The following is a 24,923-nucleotide window of genomic DNA, read 5'->3' as shown; positions in this document are numbered from 1 at the left end:
GCACAAGCCGCATGTTGTTGTTGTTGTTGTTGGTGCTGGGTTGAGACGGCATCTGAAGGCATGTCCTGTGAGGATTGCAGGAAGAGAGACTTCTTGCAATCAGCCTTAAGACGATCCTGCTCCGGCAATTCAGGCATCAACTCATCACGCTCAAACCCTGAGTCATACTGCTGAGCCATCAATCCTCCATCATCATAGCCGCCGGTATTGAGATATTGTAGAGGGTCATCATCCTTGTCCATGACATCATCCATTGCTTATTCAACGGCAGCGACGTCATCAGCCACTAATGGAGCCTCTTCCTCACGGCGTCCGCTATCACTCGACATGATAGTCGCCGCTAATTCGGTAGGTGGGGTGGTGGTGTTCATACCTTCCTGAGGCTGCTTGGTCGTTGGTGTGCTCCCGGCCACCTCTAGATGAAGGAGACTCTTCGGCCATGATAGAACCCAACTCTAGCAATTGCCAAGCCATGACGGGGTCTCGTCGTCATCACCCCCTTGTGGTACCGGAGGAGCCAAATTCTCGTAGCCCGCTTTGATACTGGCCACAGAAACCTTCAAAACGCCAGGGGGCATCGGCCGGTTGTGGAACAATTGTTCCTTCGGCTTCACTATCGTCGCCTTTCCCACGTCCACCTTCTGGCTGCTGATGCAGTACAGTATGGTGCATGGGGTTTTGTCGGCCTGCGAAGACATGTCTACGACGTGAGACATCCAAAAGGCAACATAAACGAGAGATTATACATATATTGAAGAGGGTCAGTGTGACATGTAGTTACCATGAGGGCGTCAAGCTCAGCGAAAGACAAAGCCCCGCCGAGGACGCCAGAGATGGAGGACGGGCTGCTATGAGCGGGTGCGGTTGCGTGAGCAGGTGCTGGTGCAATGATAAACGAGTTTCTCCCGATGAAGCTGGGAAGGGGAAAGTACGTTACCTCTTTATTTGGATTTTTCTTGGTCCAATTGATGACATCCGGAATCAAGGCACCAGAAGAAGATACCATTTCCTTTCTTGCGGCAGCTACCGCTGCTTTGACTGCCTCGCTTAGCAACTCAGGTCGTATCGCTTCTTTGGTCTCAGCTGATTTCTTATTAACCGCAATCTCAACCTTCTTGTCGATGTTTATTTCGTTTAACCTCCATCTTTGCTTTCTCTCCTCGGTTTCCTCACGGTAGTAGTGCTCCCACATGGCAAAGTCTCCGACGCCATGCATGCGTCCATACGACGGCCAAGTGTCCACCCGGAGTCTTTCCAATACGTTCAAGGCCCGGTTGAAAGGGGTGTCCCACTTGGGCCTCGCCAATGCCTCAGACTATGAGTCGCTTTTGGCCGCAATCCTGTGTTGCTCTTTCTACAAAAGGAACGTGGATCGTTTACAAATGTGACTAAACATACAGTCAAATTGATCAGAAGCTAAAGTAAGGTGGTAAATTAATAATTACCAGTAGTCTCATGAACTCCCTCGTGACCGCGTCCATTTCGAAAACCTTCTTGACTAGGTCCCAATGGTACCGGGCCCTGATGACGTCACGCTCCTGCGAGACGGTGAACTCTACCAAGGGGTCTGGGAGCCCTAGACTTTCACGTTTCGCGTCCTCCTTGGCCCATATGGGCCTCTTCCCCACATAACCATGGCTTCCAAGGCGTTGGTACCCCATGTTCCTGTTGGGAAACGTTGCATGGAAAAACAAAATTCTGCGCACACGCAAGATCTATCCAAGGAGATACATAGAAATGAGGGGGAGAGTGTGTCTACGTACCTTCGTAGACCGTAAGCGGAAGCATTTAGTAACGTGGTTGATGTAGTCGAACTTCTTCATGATCCAACCGATCGAGTATCGAACGTACGGCACCTCCACGTTCAGCACACATTCAGCTCGGTGACGTCCTCGCCTTCTTGATCCAGCAAGACAGCGAAGTAGTGGATGAGTTCTGGAAGCACGTCGGTGTGGTGATAGTGGTGGTGATGCTATCTCCGCATCGCCTAAGCACTACGAAAATATGACCGAGGGACAAAACTGTGGAGGGGGGTGCCTCACATGGCTAAGAGATTGTCGTGGGCTATGTGTGGCGCCCCCTCCCACATATATATAGGTGAGGGGGGAGGGGAGGCATCCAGGAGGCGGCCATAGTGGGGCCGAATCCTACTTGGGCTCCTGCCCCTAGCCGCGTCCCCCTGCCATGTTTGTGTGCGGGAGGAAGGCAGGAGGAGGTGGCGCCCCCTTTCCTTTCTGACATGAGGAGGGAAAGGCAGGAGGGGCCAACCCTCCCCCTTTCCTTCCCCTAGGGCCGGAGGCCAGGGAGATGGCTCACCAGCCCCCTTGTGGGCTGGTGCGTCCCTTCCCTTGTCCCATTAGGCCCATAGACCTCCCGGGTGTCTCCGGAACCCCTTCGGGCGATCCGATGACTACCTGGTGCACTCTAAAACTCTTCCAGTGTCCAAATAGTGTTGTCCTATATATCAGTCTTTACCTTCAGACCATTCTGGAGCTCCTCGTCATGTCCATGATCTCATCCGGGACTCCGAACAACATTCGGTCACCAAATCATATAACTCATATAACACTATATCATCAACAAACGTTAAGCGTGCGGACCCTACGGATTTGAGAACTATGTAGACATGACCGAGGCACCTCTCCGGTCAATAACCAATAGAGGAACCTGGATGCCCATATTGGTTCATACATATTCTACGAAGATCTTTATCGGTTGAACCTTATGACAACATATGTAATTCCCTTTGTCTGTCGGTATGTTACTTACCCGAGATTCGACTGTCAGTATCTTCATACCTAGTTCAATCTCGTTACCGGCAAGTCTCTTTACTCATTCTGTAATACATCATCTTGTAACTAACTCCTTAGTCACTATGCTTGCAAGGTTCTTATGATGTGTATTACCGAGAGGGCCCAGAGATACCTCTCCGATACACGGAGTGACAAATCCCAATCTTGATCTATGCCAACTCAACAAACACCTTCGTAAATACCTGTAGGGCATCTTTATGATCACCCAGTTATGTCGTGACGTTTGATAGAACACAAGGTACTCCTCCGGTATCCGGGAGTTGCATAATCTCATAGTCGAAGGAATATGTATTTGACATTAGGAAAGCAATAGCAATAAACTGAACGATCATATGCTAAGCTAACATATGAGTCTTGTCAATCACATCATTCTCCTAATGATGTGATCCCATTATCGAATGACAACACATGTCCATGGTTAGGAAACCTTAATCATCTTTGATCAACGAGCTAGTCTAGTAGAGGCTTACTAGGGACACAGTATTTGTTTATGTATTCACACATGTATTCAAGTTTCCAATCAATACAATTCTAGCATGAATATTAAACTTTTATCATGAATAAGGAAATATAAAATAACAACTTTATTATTGCCTCTAGGGAATATTTCCTTCAGTCTCCCACTTGCACTAGAGTCAATAATCTATATTACATTGTAATGAATCTAACACCCATGGAGTCTTGGTGTTGATCATGTTTTGCTCGCGGAAGAGGCTTAGTCAACGGGTCTGATACATTTATATCCGTATGTATTTTGCAAATCTCTGTGTCTCCATCCTTGACCTTTTCATGAATGGAGTTGAAGCGTCTCTTGATGTGTTTGGTTCTCTTTGTGAAACCTGGGTTCCTTCGCCAAGGCAATTGCTCCAGTGTTGTCACAAATGATTTTTGTTGGACCTGATGCACTGGGTATTACATCCAGATCGGATATGAACTTCTTCATTCATACTCCTTCATGTGCTGCTTTCGAAGTAGCTATGTACTCCGCTTCACACATAGATCCCGCCACGGCGCTCTACTTGGAACTGCACCAACTGACAGCTAGGGAGAGAGAGGCCACACCCTTCTTTATGCCGATTACTTTGAGCATAGCACACTCTTAAAACCACACAAATTTTGCCACCGCTTCCGTATGGCGAGAAATGTGTTCAATCATATTCGGGAGGGAGTGGTAGCATATGATCCATACTTTGAGTGCAAAGAGGATGCCCTTGGAAAGCTTGGCTTCTCTTCTTACCAGAAATGCACTCCGGTTATCCGCATGCTTGCATATGAAATTCTCGGTGATCTTGTGGATGAGTATGTTTATATGAGGGAGTCCACATGTCTCCACTCAATGGATAGTTTCTGCAAGGCCGTGGTAGCAGTGTTCGGCCCTGAGTACCTGAGAGAGCCAACTGCCACTGATACAGATAGGTTGTTGGCAATCAATGCCGAGAGGGGCTTTCCGGGCATGCTTGGTAGTATTGATTGTATGCACTAGAAGTGGAAGAACTATCCATTTGCTTGGCAGGGGCAATACAAGGGGCATGTGAAAGGTGCTACTGTCATACTTGAAGCAGTGGCTTCACAAGATCTATGGATATGGCATTCTTTCTTCGGCATGACCGGTTCTCGTAATGATATCAGTGTTCTTCAGCGTTCTCCTGTGTTTGCAAGGCTTGTAGAAGGCCACTGCCCGGAGGTCAACTTTGGGATCAATGGCCACCAGTACAACAAGGATATTACCTTGCTGATGATATCTAGCCACAGTGATCCACTCTTGTGAAGACCATACCCAATCCGCAAGGAGAGAAGAGATAGAGGTTTGCCCAAATACATGAGAATGCTAGGAAGGATGTGGAGCGTGCTTTCAGTGCGTTTCAGTCTCGATGGGTAATCGAAACCCTACATTGACATGGAGCACTCAGAAGCATTGGGAGGTGATGACTGCTTGTGTGTTCATGCACAACATGATCGTGGAGGATGAGCGTGATGATAGCATCTACGGCCAAGGGTTTGATTTCCAGGGTGAAAATGTTGAGTCTGAGCAGCCACCTCCTACAACCAAATTTCGATTGGGTTGTAAAGACTATTCATATTGTTTTTATTTCGATTGGGTTGTAAGACTATTTCGGATGTGAAACTATTTGCTATGTTTGATTTGAACTATTTACTATGCTTCATTTTAGTATGCTTGTGTTTTGTGCACGGACGAGATGCAGCCGAAATGCGACCATGCGTTGGGCGCACGGCCGCCACATCCAGAAATTCGGGCGGACACGACCCCATTGCCACCCCAAACGAATAAAAAGCGGACGAAACGGATATCCATTTGGGGTCGTGCGTTGGAGTTAGCCTTACTCCAACGGGGCGGTCGTGCGTTGGAGTCATCCAAAAGAGCTCACGCCGGTGCTGAACCTCCCCTTCCCCTTCCCGCTGAAGAAGCCCATGGCTTGCTAGGGTTTTCGAGCTGGCTGGCTAGGATTTAATGGTCGCCAGTGAGGGAGCAATGGTGGTCAGATGTGAACAGAAAGTGGATGAGGCCGGCCCTGCCGCACGCCTCCATTAAAAAGGATGGACACACTGCCCTTCCAAACATTGCAAGGCGGGCCCTCGTTAGGCGGTCGCGTTAATTACGACCGCGTGTGGTGGTTGGCCGGCCGACATGTGGGGTGTTGGCGGACACCGAGGGACGCACGACGCGTCCGCTTCGTTGTCCGCGCCGACGCATTTTAGACCCAATTTTGAGTCTGAAATCTGTCGACGCGGACATGAAGCAGACGCATTTTAGGTTTGGATCGCTGCGTTGGGCTCACGTTTTTGTCCGCGGCGATCTAAACGGAAACGGCTATGGACGTACGAAGTTGAAGTTGCTCTTAAAGTGGACTGCGGCGGTCTAAATTTGGGAGACGACCAGACTGCATGCCGCATTAGTGGCTACCTTTCATGGGCCCAGATTTTCGGCATGGGCTTTAGGGCATCAGCCCAAGTAATCACTTGTACCTTTTTTTAATAATAATTTTATATCCCCTCAATTTTTTTAAGAAGAGAAGTGACTTTGACTCATACTAGTATTTGATTTCTTTTAAATTAATTTTTTGAGGGGATTGGTTAAATTATTTTGATAAACAAATTAATGGTCAAAAAAATATCTCAAATGAAAAATGGCTAAAAAAAATAAATTTTTACAACTTGCACTTTATTCGGTGGAATGGAGGAAGTATATTTTTTGTCAAGCTGGGACTTCATGTGTTGTTTATTGCAAATACGCGAGCGACACGTTGCAGGAAATCTGAAGTTGTACCGCAAACGTTGTTTTCATTTTAAATGACAGGGAGATGATCCCCACCTAAATGCATTACTCAAAGCGCCGTCACCATGAGCTGTTACAAAAGGGTGCTAGAACGTAAGGCAAGGTATTGTCGGCAAGACGCGGCAGCCTGTCGCAAACATTGTGTTCAGGATGCAAATTGTTTTGGACGCCGATAACGTCCACACGTGTAGGTGTTAAGGGGTCTGCCCACACAGTTTGTGTGGTGTTTAAGTAGATCAGCCCACACACCTATGCGTGGGCAAAACAAATAATGTCCACACGTTTTTTTTTCCTCGTGGTCCCTTTCACATGCCTGCGTGTGGGCAAAATAGATATCGCCCACACGCCTGTACGTCAGGCCTCCTATCTTATGGTCCTGCACGCACCGCGTGACAGTCACCAGCGCCCCGCAGTTGTCATGGTCTGGACACTCTTCCATGTTTATTTAATTGTAGTTGCCATGTCGTTGAACTACAGTTGCCATGTTGGACAACTACAGTTGTCATGATTGCTCAACTGCAGTTGCCATGTATGGTCTGGTCTACTGCAGTTGCCATGATTTCAAACTTTAGAAATTGCCACATACTAACACTAGGCAGTTGAGAGAGTTGCCATGTGCTCACAAGCACGCTAGGGCAGTTGCCATGTAAAAGGAAGAGTTGCCATCTGCTTACGTGCACGCTAGGGCAGTTGCATGTACAATGCAAAAACACATGGCAACTCGGGTAAAAGAAAGTTGCCTATGCTTACGTGTACACTAGGCAGTTGCCGTGTACCCTGCAACTCACATGGCAACTCGGGTAAAAGAGAGTTGCCATCTGCTTACAAGCACATTAGGGCAGTTGTCATATACACTGCAAAACACATGGCAACTTGCAGCTTGGGTGTGGGAGAGGAGACGGGCGTGTGGGTGAGAAGACAAATGCACACACATCAGCCCTTGTGCGTGAGGCGTGTGGGCGAACTGCTAAATGCCCACACACCAACCCCTTCGTGTGGTGAAACGGACGTGTGGGCGACCGGATGAATGCCCACACACTAGCACAGTCCTACGTGGCACCACAAACATGCCAAGATTTATGCATCCATAAACGGACGCGGATCCAAGCGTGTGGGCGAGATGTAAACGCCCACACGTGTGGGCGTGTTTCCGATTGTTTTTCGCCCTAACGTAAATGTTTTGTTCGACAAAATGAGGTAGAGCGAAGAAGGTGATGAGCCCGGGGATGTTGGTAACGGTACACGTCGCCAGGGCGGTCCCGGCCTCTATCTCTAGGCGCGCGCGCGCTCCTCAACCACGCCGCGCGACCCGCCCGGTCTGCGTCTCGGGAGGTCGGTCCACGCGCACCTCCTTCGCCGTGCCCGTCCTCCGTGAGTCGCTGCTCAACCTGTACGCGCAGTATCGCCACGGTGGCGTCGATGTCTCCCGCATGTAGGCCGTTCGACACAACGCCTAAAAGGAACGCCTACTCTTGGTACGTCAATGCCATGCGTCTAGATGAAGCCGAGAGATACTCCTAATAATAAAACAAAAGATGAAGCGGAGAGATGTTGGCGCGCATGCTGGAGGACGGCGCCAGCCTTCATGCACACGCCCGTCGGCTTCCAAGAAGCTGCTGCTATGATTCTATGAACAACGTTGACGTTTGGTTGAAGATCGTAGCCACTTGCTCAGTCCCGCGTCATCTGAACCGAAGCCGTCAACCCCTCCTGGCCTTGCCGCGTCCTCGTCGTCGCTTGGTGCGACTCTCTACGTGCATGCAAGGTCTCTTTTGCCGCTTGATGCAATGCAACTCCGCATGCGTGTGGACGGTCTATTTTGTAAGCTCCCACCCACCTACTCTTTAATTGGAGGAGGGCGACAAGGGGCTGGTACGCGTTTATCCCTGACCGCGTCGTCGTCTCTCCTCTAGTTAAGCTCCTTTATGCGTCGGGAGCCAAACTATCCTGCTGACTCGAGTACAAGCACTACAAGCCTTCAGCTAACCAGGTACGGTGAGTATTACCTTCTTCTGCTCCCTGGTTATATCTTTCGGGTGCGCTTCAACAAGCAGATCCTGCAGTATTATACGTCTGACTGATATCACTTTTAGTTATGAGTACTATGATTGTATCATAGCGCTAGCGGTGTGATGTGTGCTGCGCTCAGGGTTAAAACCCCACCCAGCTACATCATACATATCGTCCGTTATTCCAATATATATGCTTTTCTTCCTTCTGGTGGATCATCGTGGCGTGATAACTGAAATTCAAAGTTGGGATTTTGGAAACAGATAAGATTAACATATACTCAACTTAAATGTTAATCTTATCTGTTTCCAGGAGTAGATGGTGTAGGTGATCCCCGGGAGAGTCGCTCCTGGAAATGGCTAGTGCAAATGATATGTGGGAGAAGAAGCTGCAGGATCCAAGTGCAACTCCAGTGTGTCTGCCACTAGAATTTTTGAAAGCCATCACATGTGATTTTTCCTCCGAGCGAGAACTCGGCAGGGGTGGGTACGGAGTAGTTTACAAGGTATGCCTAATTCCTTCCGCTCCAAAAATCATCAAATGTTTGTTAGAAATCAGTACTCCCTCCGATGCATATTAATTCTCATAGGTTTAGTACAATTTTGTACTATATCTGCGACTAACTAATATATGGACCGGAGGGAGTAATAGCCATTGACCAAGGGAAGAACAAGGACATATATATGACATAGGTTTAACTTGCATCACAGGGAATTCTTTCAGATGGGAAAAGCATTGCTGTAAAGAAGCTTTTTCACTTACATGGGCTGGGAGATGAAAAATTCCTAAAAGAGGTCAATTCTCTTATGATGACCAAGCACCAGAATGTAGTGCAGTTTGTTGGTTACTGTGCTGTATCAAGTGCCGAGGCGGTGGAATACCCGCAAGGAGGAAGCAATTATATTTTGGCCGAAAGACCAGAAAGATTGCTTTGCTTTGAGCATGTATGTAATAGAAGCCTTGACAAGTATATCTCCGGTACGATTATGAAAAACTCTACGCTGTCCATTTCCTTATCATTACCCTTTCTGAAGTTTTCTTTATGAGAACATAGACTAAACCACTCAAACGAGGTGGGTGGTGCTGTTAGGGGTACCACGGGTATAATCTTTCAACGGCTTTATAACTTTTTATTTCCTTTATTTATCAACTTAACAGATGAATCTTCGGGCCTTGAGTGGAAAATGAGATATAAAATAATCAGGGGCATCTGTGCTGGTTTGCATTACCTTCATGAGGAATGCCATCTTGTTCATCTAGACCTGAAGCCTCAAGATATATTGATGGATGCTATTATGATGCCAAAGATTGCGGCCTTTGGTTTGTCAAGGATATTTGGTGTTGAGCAAACCCGAACCATCACTCAAAATCGTCAGGGAACGATGTAAGCTATGTCTTCTTATAGCATCGTGTTCCTTCTTGCAGTGACTCAAATTTTGAAAGCACGCTGCAGGGATATATGGCGCCAGAGTACTCAATTCAAGGCACTATCTCCGTCAAGGCAGATATATACAGTTTGGGTGTCACCATTATTGAGATACTCACCGGTTCTAGAGACTATCCCCTACACTTCAACGAGGACAACAGTCCCCATAGTACAGACACATCTTTCCAGCACTTCAAAGACAGAGTAAGACGAACTAATCAAGCTTATGTACATATCTTTATCTCTACTACTTAAATCTCTATCTCTACTACTTAAAATCTCTACTACTTAAAAAGAACATAAGGTTCCCGTTTCACTCCCTCCTTCGTCCAACCTCTCCCCCTTCCCTTTTCCTGTTTGATTTTTTTCCTCGCATCTCTGAGTTTCTCCCAAATAATAATACTCTTTATTAAGTCAATAAATTCTTACCAAATAAGTGTTTAACAATAAGATGACATTTTTTCTCCTATCTCTGATCTTTCTTCCTAATAATATTTTTCTTAGGTAAGTCAATAAATTCTTACCAATAAGTGTTTAACAACACTAGTAGAAAACAAGGTTTTGGTCCAGGCCGGGTTAGCCTATTAGTCCCGGTTCAGTCATGAACCGGGACTAATGTGAGCATTGGTCCCGGTTCATGCGGCAAAGTCATTAGTCCCGGTTCAATTGGGACCTTTAGTCCCGGTTGGTGCCACGAACCGGTACTAATGGGTGCGATGCCCATTAGTACCGGCTCGTGGCACGAACCGGTACTAAAGGTCCCATTTTCAAACTGTACCCCCCCCCCCCCTAGTGGATCGCCTTTTCAGTTTTGTAAAAAGCAAAAGAAAATGATAAAAACTTCAAAAATTAAAATCCTTCGAGATGTAGTTATGTTACTACATCTACTAGTTAGGAAAAATTAAAAACTTAAATTTGGACATGTTTTGCAAAAAGTGTAGGGAAAATGTAAAACGGCTATAACTTTTACATACTATGTCAGAAAAAAACATATAATATATCAAAATGTTTAGCACGAAAATCCGCATCCGATTTTGACTGCCTACGGCCTGTTAGCAAATTTTTAGAATCCACAAATTCTAAAAGGAAAAAAGTTATGCTCAAATTTCAGTTTTTTTTAATTTTTTTAATTTTCATTAAATCTGGTCAAACTATGGTAAGGTGAACATAGTCTTTAAAGAATCATACGACTGCTAAAAGATAACACAGTTAACTTTAAACAAGAAGGTATAGTAATAAAAGGCTGCAAATAACTATTTTCATTTAATTTACTATCTGTAAGAAACACTTACCTTCTATTTTCACGATGTTTTTGTATAGTGTACATGATGCTATGGTTGACTTGAAGCTATGGTTACTTCTTAAGATTTTCCATTGTTTGATGCTTTACTACGCTTTAACATGATGAATGGATTTGTATGTATCACATATTTTGCTAAGGATCCTGACCCTTTTTTTTTTCATAAACTCACGAGTGCAATTTTACAGATACTTGGAGCTTGGAGAAATAGGCTGAAGATAGGATCAGGATACTCTGTGATGTTGGAACAAATACAAGTATGCACTGAGTTAGGGATACAATGTGTTGAATGTAACCCAGACAATAGACCATTTACAAAGGATATCATCAAGAAGCTCGGTAAACTGATTATTATGGATGGACCTATCGAAATTGGGGTAAGTTGTACTCCGACGTCAACGGAGGTATGTTCAATCACGTCATAAGACGTGTCCCCAGTGACCCAAGTTTCTTGACAAATGTTTTTACATGGACTGGAAAAATACTCCATCAATAGATGATGTTTGGACATGGATTGTGTATACAACTTCAACCATTATTTTCTTATGAAAATTTATAAATTTTGATATCATCACACGATGTAGATCCATTAATCCCTTTTCCAGATTGTCAATTTGAAACAACGTGATGCCCCCAATCAACTGAACCAGCAGTCCTTGAATTGCAGATTAGCCATGATCAAGAGGAAGGCTCTGGAGACCATCATGCCAAATTGACGGATGTTTATGAGAATATCGGACCAGCGAAGACCGAAACTGAGGTAGGCAAATTGACAGATGTATATGTTAAATGAACGAAGTTATACCATTCTTTAAAGGTAAAGCTTTAACATGGTTGCGTACCTTTTCAGGTCAAAGTACCGCTTTATCGTAACCCAGATGAAGGAGAATCGAGCAGAGCTCGGGTTACTAGCTCGCCAGGTGAACACGCAGCCCTCCAAAGTCCCAAATTGAGTGTCCTCACTCTTCTTTTACACCTTTCATCTTTTTTCTCAGACCAAGCTTACAAACATCATGTCCCGGACATGGACACAACGGATACTTGCTCCGACGATCCCAATATTGCTCCAAGTAGTTTAGAAATTATTTACAAGGTATGCCATACTTGACTCAATTTTTGTGAATGTAAATAAAAATCATTGTTTTAAATAGCGCGCTATAGCGTCGTTATAGCCACCAGAGAGGAGCTGTGCTATGCTAAGATGTATTTCAGGTCAAAATAGTACGAGCGCTAATAGCGGCACTAAAGACCATTCAGCGCTAAATCTGGTCGTCATTTAGCGTTAGGCTATATCTCCCGCCGCATTGGCCCATTTTTTGGAGGGTCCAAAACTGAAATCTAGCACAGTTCTTTACTTTATGGCTTGCTGCTATAGTGTGCTGTTATGAACTACACAATGTCATTCTTCTATTTATTTGGCTGGATGCTTGTTGATATATGAGAATCGTCAAGTATTCCCTCCGTTTTTAAATATAAGTTTTTGTAGAGATTTCACTATGAACCACATACAAATGTATATAGATGCATTTTAAAGTATAGATTCATTCATTTTGCTTCGTATGTAGGCCATAGTAGAATATCTACAGAGTTAGAAACAGAGGGAGTACTCCCTCCATCCCAAAATTCTTGTCTTCCTCGAGTATCTGTGTAGAGGAAATCTTCAGATGCATCTTGGTCGCAAATATACTTAGTCCCGAGTCCTGACCAAAACTTAATTTGAACTGACAACATATATAGTGACTAACTTGATGGCGAACATGCAGATGATTTCACCGGTGGTGCGTTGGCTACCACGTGTGCTAGGATTAGGAGGACTACAGTCGCTGGACTTTAAGGTGAGTTCGAAGTTCCTAAGAAAAGCGGAAAAATTAGAATGATTTTCCTGCTCCCTCCAATAATAATAAAAAATGAAGTCCTAGAGAAACTACAGCCGGGCGCCTGAACCCGTCTCATATGCCCGGGTGGGCCGCCCGGCCACTGTCCGTTCGCGAAATTTGGACACAAACGGGTGCTTCAAACGGGCCTCAAACGCCCGGCTGATCGGCACCCCTCATATCCAGCCCAAATATGGGGTGGATATGGGGAAGCCCAGGCCCGCCCGCCATGTCAGGCCCGACAGCTCGACCCCACCGCAAATTGCACCAAATTCACCAAACCCTTCCTCCTCCTCCGGTCGCCCTCCAACGTTTTCTACGCATGAGCCCTTGCCGCCCTCCACCCTTGCTCCCCATCCTCACCACCGGTCCCGATCCACCGTCAGAGATGTCGTCCACCCCGTCCCCAACAGAGACGCAGTCTGCCTCGTCCATCGGCCTCATCTTGCAAGGCGGAGAATGTTGCCTGGAAGTTGTGGCGACTCCGGCAGCGAGAGAGAGAGAGAGAAGATCGAGTTGGAAAAGCAAGAAGCTGCAATCAAATGGGAACTCAAGAAGGCCAATGCATTTGGAGAGGTTGCAATTCGCACGGGACGCGGAGAATTCGAAGATCATGTTGGTGGACGAAACTCTCTTGGATGAGTATGAAAAGAAGTGGTTTGCGGACAAGGAGACCAACAACCGTAGGGAGCATGAGGCGGCAAGGGCTGCAGCAGCAGCGAATCATGCGGCCAGGATGCAGGCGAAGGAGGCAGGACGGATGCAGGCGGAGCATGCAGCCCGGATGCAGGCGGACCAGGACGATGGCGCCTGCTCTGTGATCCAACAAGCGCGCCATCTGTCACGCTTGGACATTGATTTCATTTTGGCTTGTCCGGTTTGTTGAACTTTGATTTGCTTTGCTTTGTTTCGAACTGTTGAATTCGGATAATTTGTATCGTATGATCGACGTTCATGAATTGTATGGATTCGAGAATCGGCATTTGAAATATGTGAATGTACCGCGCAAAATATAAGAGGTCGGGACGTGCTCGTATGCGCCCGTGGACGTATAGTGGTCCGGGTTTGTTAAGTTCAGCTGTAGAGGCACAACTTTTGTAAAAGAAAAATTTAAAAGCTGACCACAGATATTTCTGAAAATATTTTGACTGCATGTGTGAAAATCAATACGTAGGGACATGTCTAAATAAAAGCATCTTTTATGTAGAGACATGTCTAAAAAAACGTGCAATCTAGTACTCCCTTCGTCTCAAAATAAGTGTCTCAACTTTATACTAACTCTAATACAAAGTTGTACTAAGATTAAGACACTTATTTTGGGACGGATGGAGTATATGAAACATGTGCAAAGAAACTCAACTGTCCTTCAACAAAGATGATACTATATACTCCGTATATATGTGATTTACTGATTAGCCATTGTTGTTCTGAACCAGATTAAGGTGTCTATCAACTGTGGGAAATGCAGATCATGCATCATGCAGATTGTGGCAAACATCAAAGGTATTCCCTAGACTTTCTATCCACTATACGCGTGATTTCCGATCTCTTGTCTTCATGTCTTTTTTCTCGACTGATGGTGTGTAATGATGTCAGGGATCAAGTCGATGACATCTAACGGGGACGAGAGTGTGCTGACAGTGGTGGGCGACTATGACGCGGCTGTTCTCGTGGCTGCACTGCAAGAGATGAAGCACCCGGTGCACATTATTAGCTTGTGCAACGAGATAGAAGATGAGAGCCTGTTAAGGCTGGGTGTGGGTGTAGCTGCCGCAGCAATTTTCACTGTTTATTTATCTTTATAGAAAATGAGGATATGCCTCCAGCCTCTACATCTGAAGGATGCATGCAGTCATTTTATTAATTATTCATAAAGACCTTACAAAGTAATACTTCAGTAAGCCTGAAGCCACCATCTTGGCAACCTGTCGCTACTCCTATCCCATTGGTGAAGGGATGCTGAATGTCTGAGTCGAATTACCAAACAGACATCGCACCAAAGTCTAACATCTAAAGCCGGATGCCCCAGCCAAGCCACAATACCGGGACAGGGTCACAAACCGGTCTGGCATACTCTTAGAGGCCGCTACCGTCGTCTTCCACCGATCCATCTCCAGAGTGTACTCTCCAGAGTATGTACTGACGCACCAACCTTGTCAGGCCTACCGTAGAGGCCATCGCTGCCGTCTTCCACCGATCCATCTCCAGAGTATGCACTGACGCACCAACCTTGCCAGGCCTGCCGTCGACACCACCATGGCGCCAGACAACGCCACCGTCCTGCGCGCACCAATTCTGAATATTGTTCGTACCAAACCAAACAAGAGCTAATATATTTCCAATACAGACAGATCTAAGTAGAAAGCAATTGCCGGCCACTCTAGAATAAATCCAATACAGAACTATCTAGGACCCACAACTTGTTGGTCAGCACAAGAACTAAATGTACATGAACATTCATTTTTCTACCCAATTCGAACTAGAGAAAATCATTATAATGAAAACATAAAGACAAACCACAATACAAAAGCATAATTCACGGACATTGACACCATATCAAGTCTCTCTAATCACAAGCCCTGGAAATTCCTCGCCCTTAATCTTCCAACTTCATACCAGGTAAGAACAACATTTGGCAGCTCTAACCCTAGTGTGAAGCAACCAAGCAGGCAAGCACGAAAGCAGAGCGTAACTGCTAAATGAACAGAGGAGAAAGCGCGGAGCGCCTGACATACCTGGCTGCACGGCCCATCCCTGCTCTCCTTCCTTAATTTTCTCGGGAAGGCCTAGTTGACGGGGAGGACGCGACCGAAGAGCTCAGCACCGTTCATGTTGTCCATGGCGGCGGCGGCGTCCTCGCGCTCAAGGAACGTGCCGAAGCCGAAGGAGCGGTGCTTCTGCGTGGCCTGGTCTAGCCGCATCTTGATGTCCTTACCTCCCCAAACGACACCAACGCCGAGTGCAGGATCTTCTCGACCACCTCCTCCGCGAGCCCACCTGCACCGACGACAACTGGGGAACGAAGCTCGGCTTAGTTCTCCATCGCACGGGAGCAAGAAAAGGCGGGGAAGCAACCAGGAGACTCCCCCGGGGAGAAACCATGCATCTCGCTGAGAAATTTCGTCGAACAGGTGGCGAGCGAGCGCGGAGAACGGCGACGGAGAGGAGGTTAGTGTGGGGAGTATGGTGCTACCGCGTACCTATGTAGAGGGTGTTCTTCTGCATCGACTGGTTCATGTCATCGTCGGCGGCCGCGGCGGCGATGAAGCGGCGGGGTCGGTAGGAGATGGGGATGGCTCGCGGGGAGGAGAACAGAAGCAGGGGATTTGATTTTTTTTTCCCACCTGGAAACAGGGGCCTTGCCACGGTCGAGCAAGCTGCAAGCGGGTGGTGTAAACCTGATCGTTCTCTGGGCCGGGCCAGGCTTGACAGAGCCCAGTCTGAAAATTCCAAGCCCGGCCAAACTCCATGAACAATGTCACTTTCACAACTTAGGCAATCAATTTTGGGGCAAAACATACTGCACCATTCCTATTTTTGAATATAAAGTAACAGATTTGGTCACTTAGTGCTTTTTTTGAGCTTTGAGAGGAAAAGTGGAGCCTGAGTTCAGCTCGGAGGTCAAGCTTTCGGGCCCGGGCCGAGTGATTACGTCTAGGGTGGTGCATTTTGTTGGATATGTGGGAAGTTAAAATTGCTTTGAAACATGAAATCTTTGCTTCGATGTGCCACTGAAGTCACATCAAGGCAGCAAAGGGTGGCCAAAGCAGGAGATCGTAGCCGGTGTACTCGCACTTGTGGTGAAACTGGTTGTAAAATGTCTGTTGTTTACAACCTAGAAGCAATACAATGCCACAACATTTCATGTCCAAACTTGAAACATAGCTTGAGAAACAAATTTAGCATTGATCATGTTAATGGGCCAAAACTGTGGCCCAACCTCAGCCAACTATCATCCGTAACATGTTTTGACTTCTTTTATTTCTTGAGCTGAAAGTCTAATTTGTGTACAAAATTTAGAACACAACAAAGAAAATGGTGCATCTACGTGTTAACATATTTTCGGTCTTTAAATATGTGTAGAATCCCTGCAAAAAATGTTCACCATTTATTCTCAGTCTTTAAAAAAAATCAACACTAGGTGAGTATCTCATTTTTGAATGTCTTATTGCCGCGTCCGCTTGGTGCTGTTGTGTTGCACATGGAAGACAAATCTTATACGACTGTCTGGGATGGTAAACTTTGTATTAGACTTTTACAAGTAAAACTTTGTTCACTTTGATCAAGTTTATGGAAAAGATTGTCTTTTTTTTTGGGTGGGGATATGGGAAAAAGATTGTCAACATCTAGAATACCAGATCATCAGGAAATATATTACCATAAGATATAAATTTGGTATTGTAGATGTAGAATTTTTTTCTATAAATTTGCTTAAAGGTTATGGAGATTATCTTTGGAGAAAATCAATGAGATGTGTATTCATAATTGGTTTGCAACCTCCATAAAGAACCACAAGACCCTTTCTTACCATTTGGACTCAAGGTGCACGTGCAAGTGAAGTCACATCGAGGCAGCAAAGGGTGACCAGAGCAGGAGATCTTAGCCAGTGCACTCGCACTTGTGGTGAAACTGGTTGTAAAATGTCTGTTTTTTTACGACATAGAAGCAATACAATGTCACAAAATTCCATGTCCAAACTTGAAACATGGCTTGAGAAACAGATTTGGCATTGATCATGTTAATGGGCCAAAACTGTGGCCCATCCTCAGCCAACTACCATTCGTAGCATGTTTTCACTTCTTTTGTTTCTGAGCTGAAAGTCTAATTTGTGTACAAAATTTGGAACACAACAAAGGAAATGGTGCATCTACGTGGTAACATATTTTCGGTCTTTAAATATGTGTAGAATCCCCGCAAAAAATGTTCACAATTTATTCTCAGTCTTTAAAAAAAAAATCAACGCTAGGTGAGCATCTCATTTTTTAATGTCTTATTGCCGCGTCCGCTTGCTGCTGTTGCGTGGCACATGGAAGAAAAATCTTATACGACTGGCTGGGCTGGTAAACTTTGTATTAGACTTGTAGAAGTAAAACTTTGTTCACTTTGATCAAGTTTATAGGAAAAGATTGTCTTTTTTTTGGTGCGGATATGGGAAAAAGATTGTCAACATCTAGAATACCAGATCTATATCAATAGCATTATAATCATCAGGAAATATATTACCATAGGATATAAATTTGGTATTGTAGATGTAGATTTTTTTTCTATAAATTTGCTTAAAGGTTATGGAGATTAACTTTGGAGAAAATCAGTGAGCTGTGTATTCATAATTGGTTTGCAACCTCCATAAAAAACCACAAGACCCTTTCTTACCATTTGGACTCAGGTGCAGGTGCAGGTGCATGTGGTGCAACTTACGTGACTCTAAGGGAGGTTTTGTGGCTGCGGCAATGGAATTTAAACAACACGCTCTCTACGCTGCCACAATGGAGGCCTTTGCATTGTTATTCGGTCTACAACTAGCAGAAGAGCTTGGCATTTTTTCGATTTCTATTGGGAGCGATTCTATGGAGATTGTTCAAGCTATTCGGAATCCGTCTGACTATCGGGCGTCAGAAGCAGTTATTACTGATGATTGTCAAAAGTTTTTTTTTTGCGGAAAGCATGATTGTCAAAAGTTGATAAGTTCTTTCGGCAAGGTGACTATAAATCATTGTGTGTGAGAGGTCAATGAACGTGTTCATGCTATTGCACGTTCTAGTTTTATGGGCAAGAATCAGGGGTGTGGCTTGATAAACCTCCTGATTTCCCCAGACCTCTTTTTGTAAAAGACATGGGTATTAATTAATTAAAGTTGCCGAAGTTAAAAAAAGAACCCACAAGACCCCGCTCCAGAGACTGGTACCAAGGATCGAGCCGCGTGTTTCGGATTAAATTTCAGGATTGGTTTTGCCAGATGAAACCATAAGTCTGAATTTCAGAGCAGTTGCATACGCCGACTCATACGCTCCGGGTCGGAATTTGCAAAGCCGAGCCTGAAAACAACACTGGAAAGGCTCCACGTACGTCTTAACAAAAATGAGCATAGTTCTTGAGCCGGCAAACCAGTTCAGGCCTGTCGCCGAATTGAGGAAATAAGCAGAGTGCACCGCTCGCAGCACGGTGACGCACTGACACTTGATCCTACTCCAGGTGCACCCAAGCAACAAGCCATGCCCACGCAGCATAGCATATGAGTTCATACGAATAGGTGCATTCAAACTGTCCCATTATGAGGGGGAAAGTGTACACTCACTAAAGTCTTCTACCTCCAGTACTGGCTACATTAGCATGGACTAGAGCTATCTTTGCTAATCATGCTTTCGTTGCAACCATGCTTCAGTCCACTCCTCTTAACATTCATTTCAGGAGAACACTTGCCGGTGCCCGTTGGGAAACCCGGCTCCATCTGATAAGAAGACTGATGGACGTGCAACTTTCTCAACTTCCAGACCAGTTGTGCTGGAAGCTAACCAGGAATGGAGAATTTACAGTTAAATCCATGTATCTGGATGTTATCAACTTTAGCTCTATTCCTAGTTCGAAACATGTTTGAAATATCAAAGTACCTTTGAGGGTTAAAGTGTTTATGTGGTTTGTACACAAACAAGTCATTTTAACTAAGGACAACTTGACAAAACGCAACTGGATTGGTTCTTCAAGATGTAGTTTTTGTGATCGGGATGAGACCATCAAACACCTCTTTCTTGACTGTTCGATGGCAAAAAATTTATGGCGGACTGTTCACATTGCTTCTTAATATTACTCCTCCGAATAATATCAACACGTTATTTCGGACGTGGCTTGATGGGATAGATTCCGAAACAGCGAGACACATTCGTGTAGGAGTATGTGCTTTACTGTGAGCAGTCTGGAACTGCAGAATTGATTTAGTTTTTAACAGAACAACAAATACTCATTTTTTGCAGGTTATCTTCCGAGCCACTGCGTTGATCTGTATGTGGTCGCTACTCACTCAGACGGACGCCAGGGAGCGTTTGGTTACTGGATCTATCCGATGGGAGATGGTAGCTCGGGCTATATTCAATCGGTTTGGATGGCGGTCATGTAATATGATAGACAATTAGTTTTTCTATCTTTCTTTTGGCCAGCCGGTTGTGACTTTATTTTTACCTTCATGCTCTTTGTGAGCTTTTTTGCTTCATTCATGTTGAGAGTTGAGGACCTATGTTGAACTTATTTGCTTTTTAATAAATGTGGCCGTATGCATCGTTCTGATGCAGAGGCCGGGGATCTTCCTCTTTTCTTTAAAAAAAACTTTGCTAATCATGCATAAAGTTCAGAATTTTTTTTATTGCAGTGCTATCCTCTCTGCTCATGCTGGTTATTTCCCCGGTAGGTAAGGTCACCTCTAATAAACTAAAAAACGTAGATAGGTGCACTACGGTTGCTATTGGGTCAACTATTACATTTTCCTTCCGGACACATACAATTTTAACTACCTTGAGATGCTGCGACAACAGTGATTGTTCCCTTTGAGTAGTTGAGTTGTAAACTTGCGGCCTTGAGTTACAGCTTTGATCCTGAAGTCAACAAAACGCACATGGCGACTTCAAAGACAGAAAACTATCATACTTGAAATATCTCACTAGTTCAGAATCAAGCTGAAGCATAAGCGCCTCTAGAATTGGTGAATCCTAGACGAAATAGGGTTTTCCCCACTTTATATTATAAAGCACGAACACCGATCACAAGGTAACTGCCGGGGCGAACGGCACAACAAGCCCGAAGAAAAAAGAAGACAAAAATGCCAACAACGGCAGCTTGACAAGCACGAATGTTCCGCCAGCTTTGCGCCCTCGAAGTCATTAGCCGCACACCAGTTATTGAGCAACAACATTTTAAACTTGCCAAACATATGGCGAAAATATAAACTGGGCAAAGTGAAGAAGGTTTAGCAAGTCCCTGGACTGCTCCGAAATACAACTCAAGCATTGCATAAATTTAAATGGCTCACAGAGTAATCTCAACCATACATGTTTCAAGTGACTAAAGAGTACCCAAGTACCGGCATACATAATGTAATTCCCACAAACAAACTGTAGGGTGTTTGTAATCATTCTGACAACACATTACATGACACATGCACCACATGATCCGTCATCACAGTCACACGCACCCTCAGTCTCACGTGATCCGTCGTCAGAGTCACACTCATCGTCGATCTCTTCAGGCGTAAAAATCGATGCTACCAATGATGGCATGCCATCAAGCAAAGGACTCAAACCTTCCATTGCAGTCAGCTTCAAGCTAATGAGGTTCGGGGCAGAAATACGAGTCCGGTAATCACTACCAAAGCATCCGTCGTGGATGTTAAGATGCTGCAATGAAAGGCACAGGATAGCATCCACGACGATGTCGCAACCTGACATCTTCAACTCCTCTAGCACACGGCAGCTCGACAGATCCAGAGAGCCTCCGCAGAAGGTCATGCGGCTGAACCGTAACCTCTTCAAGTGCGAGGAGACGAGAGTCATGTTGGCCGCATGGCAGACAAAGGAAATTTGAAGCGCCCAAGCTTGACATGACGCGGCATGCTGGACCCACGGTTCAATTATTCTTCGAAACGTCTTACCGGACCAATCCATTCCCCAGCTATGGGAACTGATGTCACACACATTCAGAGGCACCGGGTCACGGAGGCGAAGAAGGTTGTTCACAAACGTGCTGGAGCCTTTTGTGCCGTGGCAGGTGTCGGGGTCGTCGATGCGGAGGGCGGGCACGGACTTCCAGAGGGTGCCCCAACGCCGGGCGAGCACGCACGTCCGCACGGCCTCGCGGGAGGCAAGGAATGACATCACGTGTAGGAGGAGCTCGTCCAGGAGGGCGCCGAGGCGGTCCTCACCACCGGCCACAGCCGTTTCCATGCTTTCCTCATCATCAAGCCGCTCGGACATTTTGTCGAGCGGGTGGCCTGCGCCGAAGCCGTGGAGTTGTTGGACAGAGAGTGAGTCGGTGAGGGAGAGCAAACACATGGAGAAGACAGACAAAGAATCCATGAGTATCACTGGATCAGCTCACCTGTAGCCGCCGGCGGAAGGCATCGACGACGGTGCTTGCTTTCCAAGGCAAAGCAAGACACGAGACCTCCCTCTCAGACCATCTCACTCTCTCAGTTTGTCTGTGGGAGAGGAAAGACAAATAGTATTGGTCTACACCAGCCAACGTCTTCTCTATTTATATTAGTGCTAGGCATATACAATACGTACATCTAATAATCAGATCAATACTATTTGATTGATACAGCTAACCCTAGGATACTGTATATACATTAACTAGTAATTACACCAGAGCATTTACCGGATATTAACACTAGGAGTATATGCTAGGAGAAATTCTCGCTAGCAAGAGAGATGGAAGGAGTTTATTGCCGCAACCACTGCATCACGGGAAGATATCTAATGCACCGGAGCATTTGGTGCACTAATGCACCTGATCTCTGTGACCTGCTTTAGAAGAAATAGAAAATAACCTTTTTTTAAGGACGTAACAAGCATTAAAAAAATTGAGGAGTACCATTGACACAAAATTTTAGATCCAAATTCAAAAAGCATATCTAGAAACAAAAATTACAAATCACGATGTGAACAATAGCTAATGCAATATGGACGCAACTATTCTCAGATCAAGCTCAAATGAGCCCGTATGAAGAGTAAAATCATAAAAAATTGAAAACAATTCAAATAATTCTGAATTTTGTTTGTGCGAAACATTGGCAACTTTTCTGTGTGCTTGCCAAATTTCATCAAGAAATCATATTTGTGGAAGTGGTGGCAAAAAGAAAAAAATCGACGCTCCAAAAATGCCATTTTCAAAAGCATTTTGGAGTGTTGATTTTGTTTTCTTATAATTCACTAATTATTTTTTCTTACAATTCAATAAACCAAAATAGCCAGTCATTTTTTTTTGTTAATGATCACCAGGGATTTAATGATCCCCTAGTTAACGTTGCCCAATACAAGCCCCGCCTTGACCAAATTGCCGGCGCACCATGGTGATGAGCTAGCCACCCGCATTGTTACATCTATTGGGTCCGTGGAGGGCCGAGTTGGCCGCCACAATGGTGGTTGCCATGGCGGCGCTGTGCTCATCAAGCTCCAATGACAAGGAGATGGCGTGATCGAACGAGGAAGAGGAGGAGGAGAAGGGGAGTTCACTGAGTGTGAGATCGAGATGGTGACAAAGGGTGAGCTCGAGGGGCACCTCACTACAGAGCGTGTCGACGAGGCCACGCATGCCGCCATCTGCATTTACCCCTCGCTGCCATGGAGCACCTCACAATCGAGGCTTGGTTGACTCCACGGGCGAGGCCTAGGGCTACTGCCCGCCATGCATGGCGACGGAAAGGGCACCATTGGAGTTGATTACCGAGCTCACGTACCGACAACGCCGAGGCATTGGGCTCCAACAAGGGCAAAGAGCCAGATAAATGAATTTGCTTCGCTTTATAGATAAAGGCAAGACACAACACCAAGTTCATAGGAGTACATGAAAAATTACAGGTAGGTAACACGAAACACCACTTCTTTGTCATGATAGTGGCCCTTTTGCCCCGCGATCGAGCGAGCCTGCGTGCTCTAAGCTCTGGCTAAGTGCCATGTAATTGCCTCGCTGCGTACTTCGTTTGGTCAGGTCTTTCGTCCGTAAACTCTATGTTACCGTTGGCCTGGAGCCTCCGTGCTCGTGTCGTCCGTTCAAGTCTATGTCCGATACGTTGCCTTATGTGGGCTTTATTAATTTAAAGCCGGACGCGTCTAAGCGTCTTCGTTCTAAAAAAAAAACAGGAAACAAGTCTACCGAGGGGCACCAGCGAAACAATAAGCTCCAACGAGAATTAAGGTTACTTTGAGTACTTTTGAGTTCAATGTGGCAATATTATGTATAATTAATCATGAATTATGTTATCCTAATCCGTGTAGCTTGTGCAAATTTGTATTTTGAGATGAGAAGATAAATTCGGGCAAAGGAGAAGACATGCTAAATTTCTGGACTCCTCAAAAAGGGTGATGGGCTAGGAAACAGATTTTTATTGCTGCACCGAATTTATATATATACATAAAAAATACCAGTTGGTAATATTGTTTCGCATGAGAAGCTGGAGAAATGTTGGGTTATACTCTAATTTTTTAGAGATAAAGAATACAGTTTGACTAGCATGCAAAGTAAAAACAAACTTACCCGCAACAAAAAAAAAGTAAACACAAACTAACAGGAAGCAAACACGACGTGTGGCAGCGGGAATCCCAGCCGGGCAAGCAGGCGACTCAGGGGTGCTGCAGCAATCATCTGCCGCCGGTGGATGTGAGGCACCGGGGCGTTTATAGCTATGTTCGGCCATGTCGACGAGCACGCCGAGGGCCGCACCTCTGATCCCGGAGCGGCCGGCCGCGCGCAGCCCATGACGCATGGAGAAGAGGGCATCGGTCACGCCCCAGGCGACCGTGGTTTCAAAGGGGTAATCCGGTGCCACGGCCAACCTAATCGATTTGACGACGCCAAACCAGGCCGCAAAACTGCCGATTCTGAGCGCGTTCTTGGGGACGGCCAGAGCTCCGCCGGAGAGGCGTCTCCCGCTCGGCGAGTTCAAGGCGCCCTCGACGAAGTTGACGACGGAGCCGCAGACGGCGCCGGAGATTGCATGGCGCCGGATCTGTTCGATGATGGTAAGTTGCGGCGTCTGCTCGGTCGTCGGTCTTGTCGCGTCCATCGGTCGATCGGCTTCCGGATCTAAATCGAGGGCTTGCAGTTTGGAGGAAACGTCTCGGGTCGAGTCTAGGGCAGTGTAACGAGCCCGATCTACCCTGAGCTCTCTTTCTCTCTCAATCGGATCTAGAAGGAAGGAGTAGTGGGGTTGGAGAAGGAGAGGAGGGGAAGGATAAGATAACTGGAGGAGGATCACCTCTCTCTCGTCCACAAGTTTTTTTTTTGAAAGTCAACACAAATTGATTAATCTCTACTCCTAATAGACGAATTGGTTGAATAGTCCCCCCACTTTCAACCGGTTTAATATCAACCGGTTTATTTTCAACTGGTTTTTCTTCGTCCCACCTCCCACCACCCCCCTCCTACCGGTTTTTCTCTTTCTCGTCTGGCCGACAATACCCAACGTATTTATGGTAATCAATCACAATTAATCCACGTATGG

At 45.7% G+C, this 24,923-nt stretch overlaps 2 protein-coding genes and 1 long non-coding RNA gene across 3 annotated transcripts; 1 reads left to right on the top strand and 2 right to left on the bottom strand.

Moving 5' to 3' along the window:
• The first annotated feature begins 8,473 nt into the window (after positions 1–8,473).
• Positions 8,474–11,862, top strand: LOC123139633 (putative receptor-like protein kinase At4g00960). Its single transcript, XM_044559378.1, has 6 exons — positions 8,474–8,623; positions 8,829–9,096; positions 9,277–9,502; positions 9,572–9,748; positions 11,033–11,604; positions 11,695–11,862. The coding sequence occupies exons 1-5, from the start codon at positions 8,474–8,476 to the stop codon at positions 11,058–11,060; spliced, it is 849 nt and encodes a 282-aa protein (XP_044415313.1). The 3' UTR covers positions 11,061–11,604; positions 11,695–11,862.
• Positions 11,863–14,034: 2,172 nt separating this feature from the next.
• Positions 14,035–16,064, bottom strand: LOC123134899 (uncharacterized). Its single transcript, XR_006465762.1, has 3 exons — positions 15,919–16,064; positions 15,454–15,730; positions 14,035–14,998 (listed from the first exon to the last, which is right to left on the bottom strand). It is a non-coding gene; the product is annotated as an uncharacterized lncRNA (long non-coding RNA).
• Positions 16,065–23,804: 7,740 nt separating this feature from the next.
• On the bottom strand, positions 23,805–24,643 carry LOC123139631 (uncharacterized). Its single transcript, XM_044559377.1, has one exon. It carries the CDS (start codon positions 24,483–24,485, stop codon positions 23,805–23,807), a length of 681 nt encoding a protein of 226 aa, XP_044415312.1. The 5' UTR covers positions 24,486–24,643.
• Between the last annotated feature and the right edge of the window lie 280 nt (positions 24,644–24,923).

This window comes from Triticum aestivum, chromosome 6B, assembly GCF_018294505.1.
Source record: "Triticum aestivum cultivar Chinese Spring chromosome 6B, IWGSC CS RefSeq v2.1, whole genome shotgun sequence".
Classification (NCBI taxonomy): domain Eukaryota; kingdom Viridiplantae; phylum Streptophyta; class Magnoliopsida; order Poales; family Poaceae; genus Triticum; species Triticum aestivum.
This window is presented reverse-complemented; position numbering and strand designations above follow the sequence as displayed.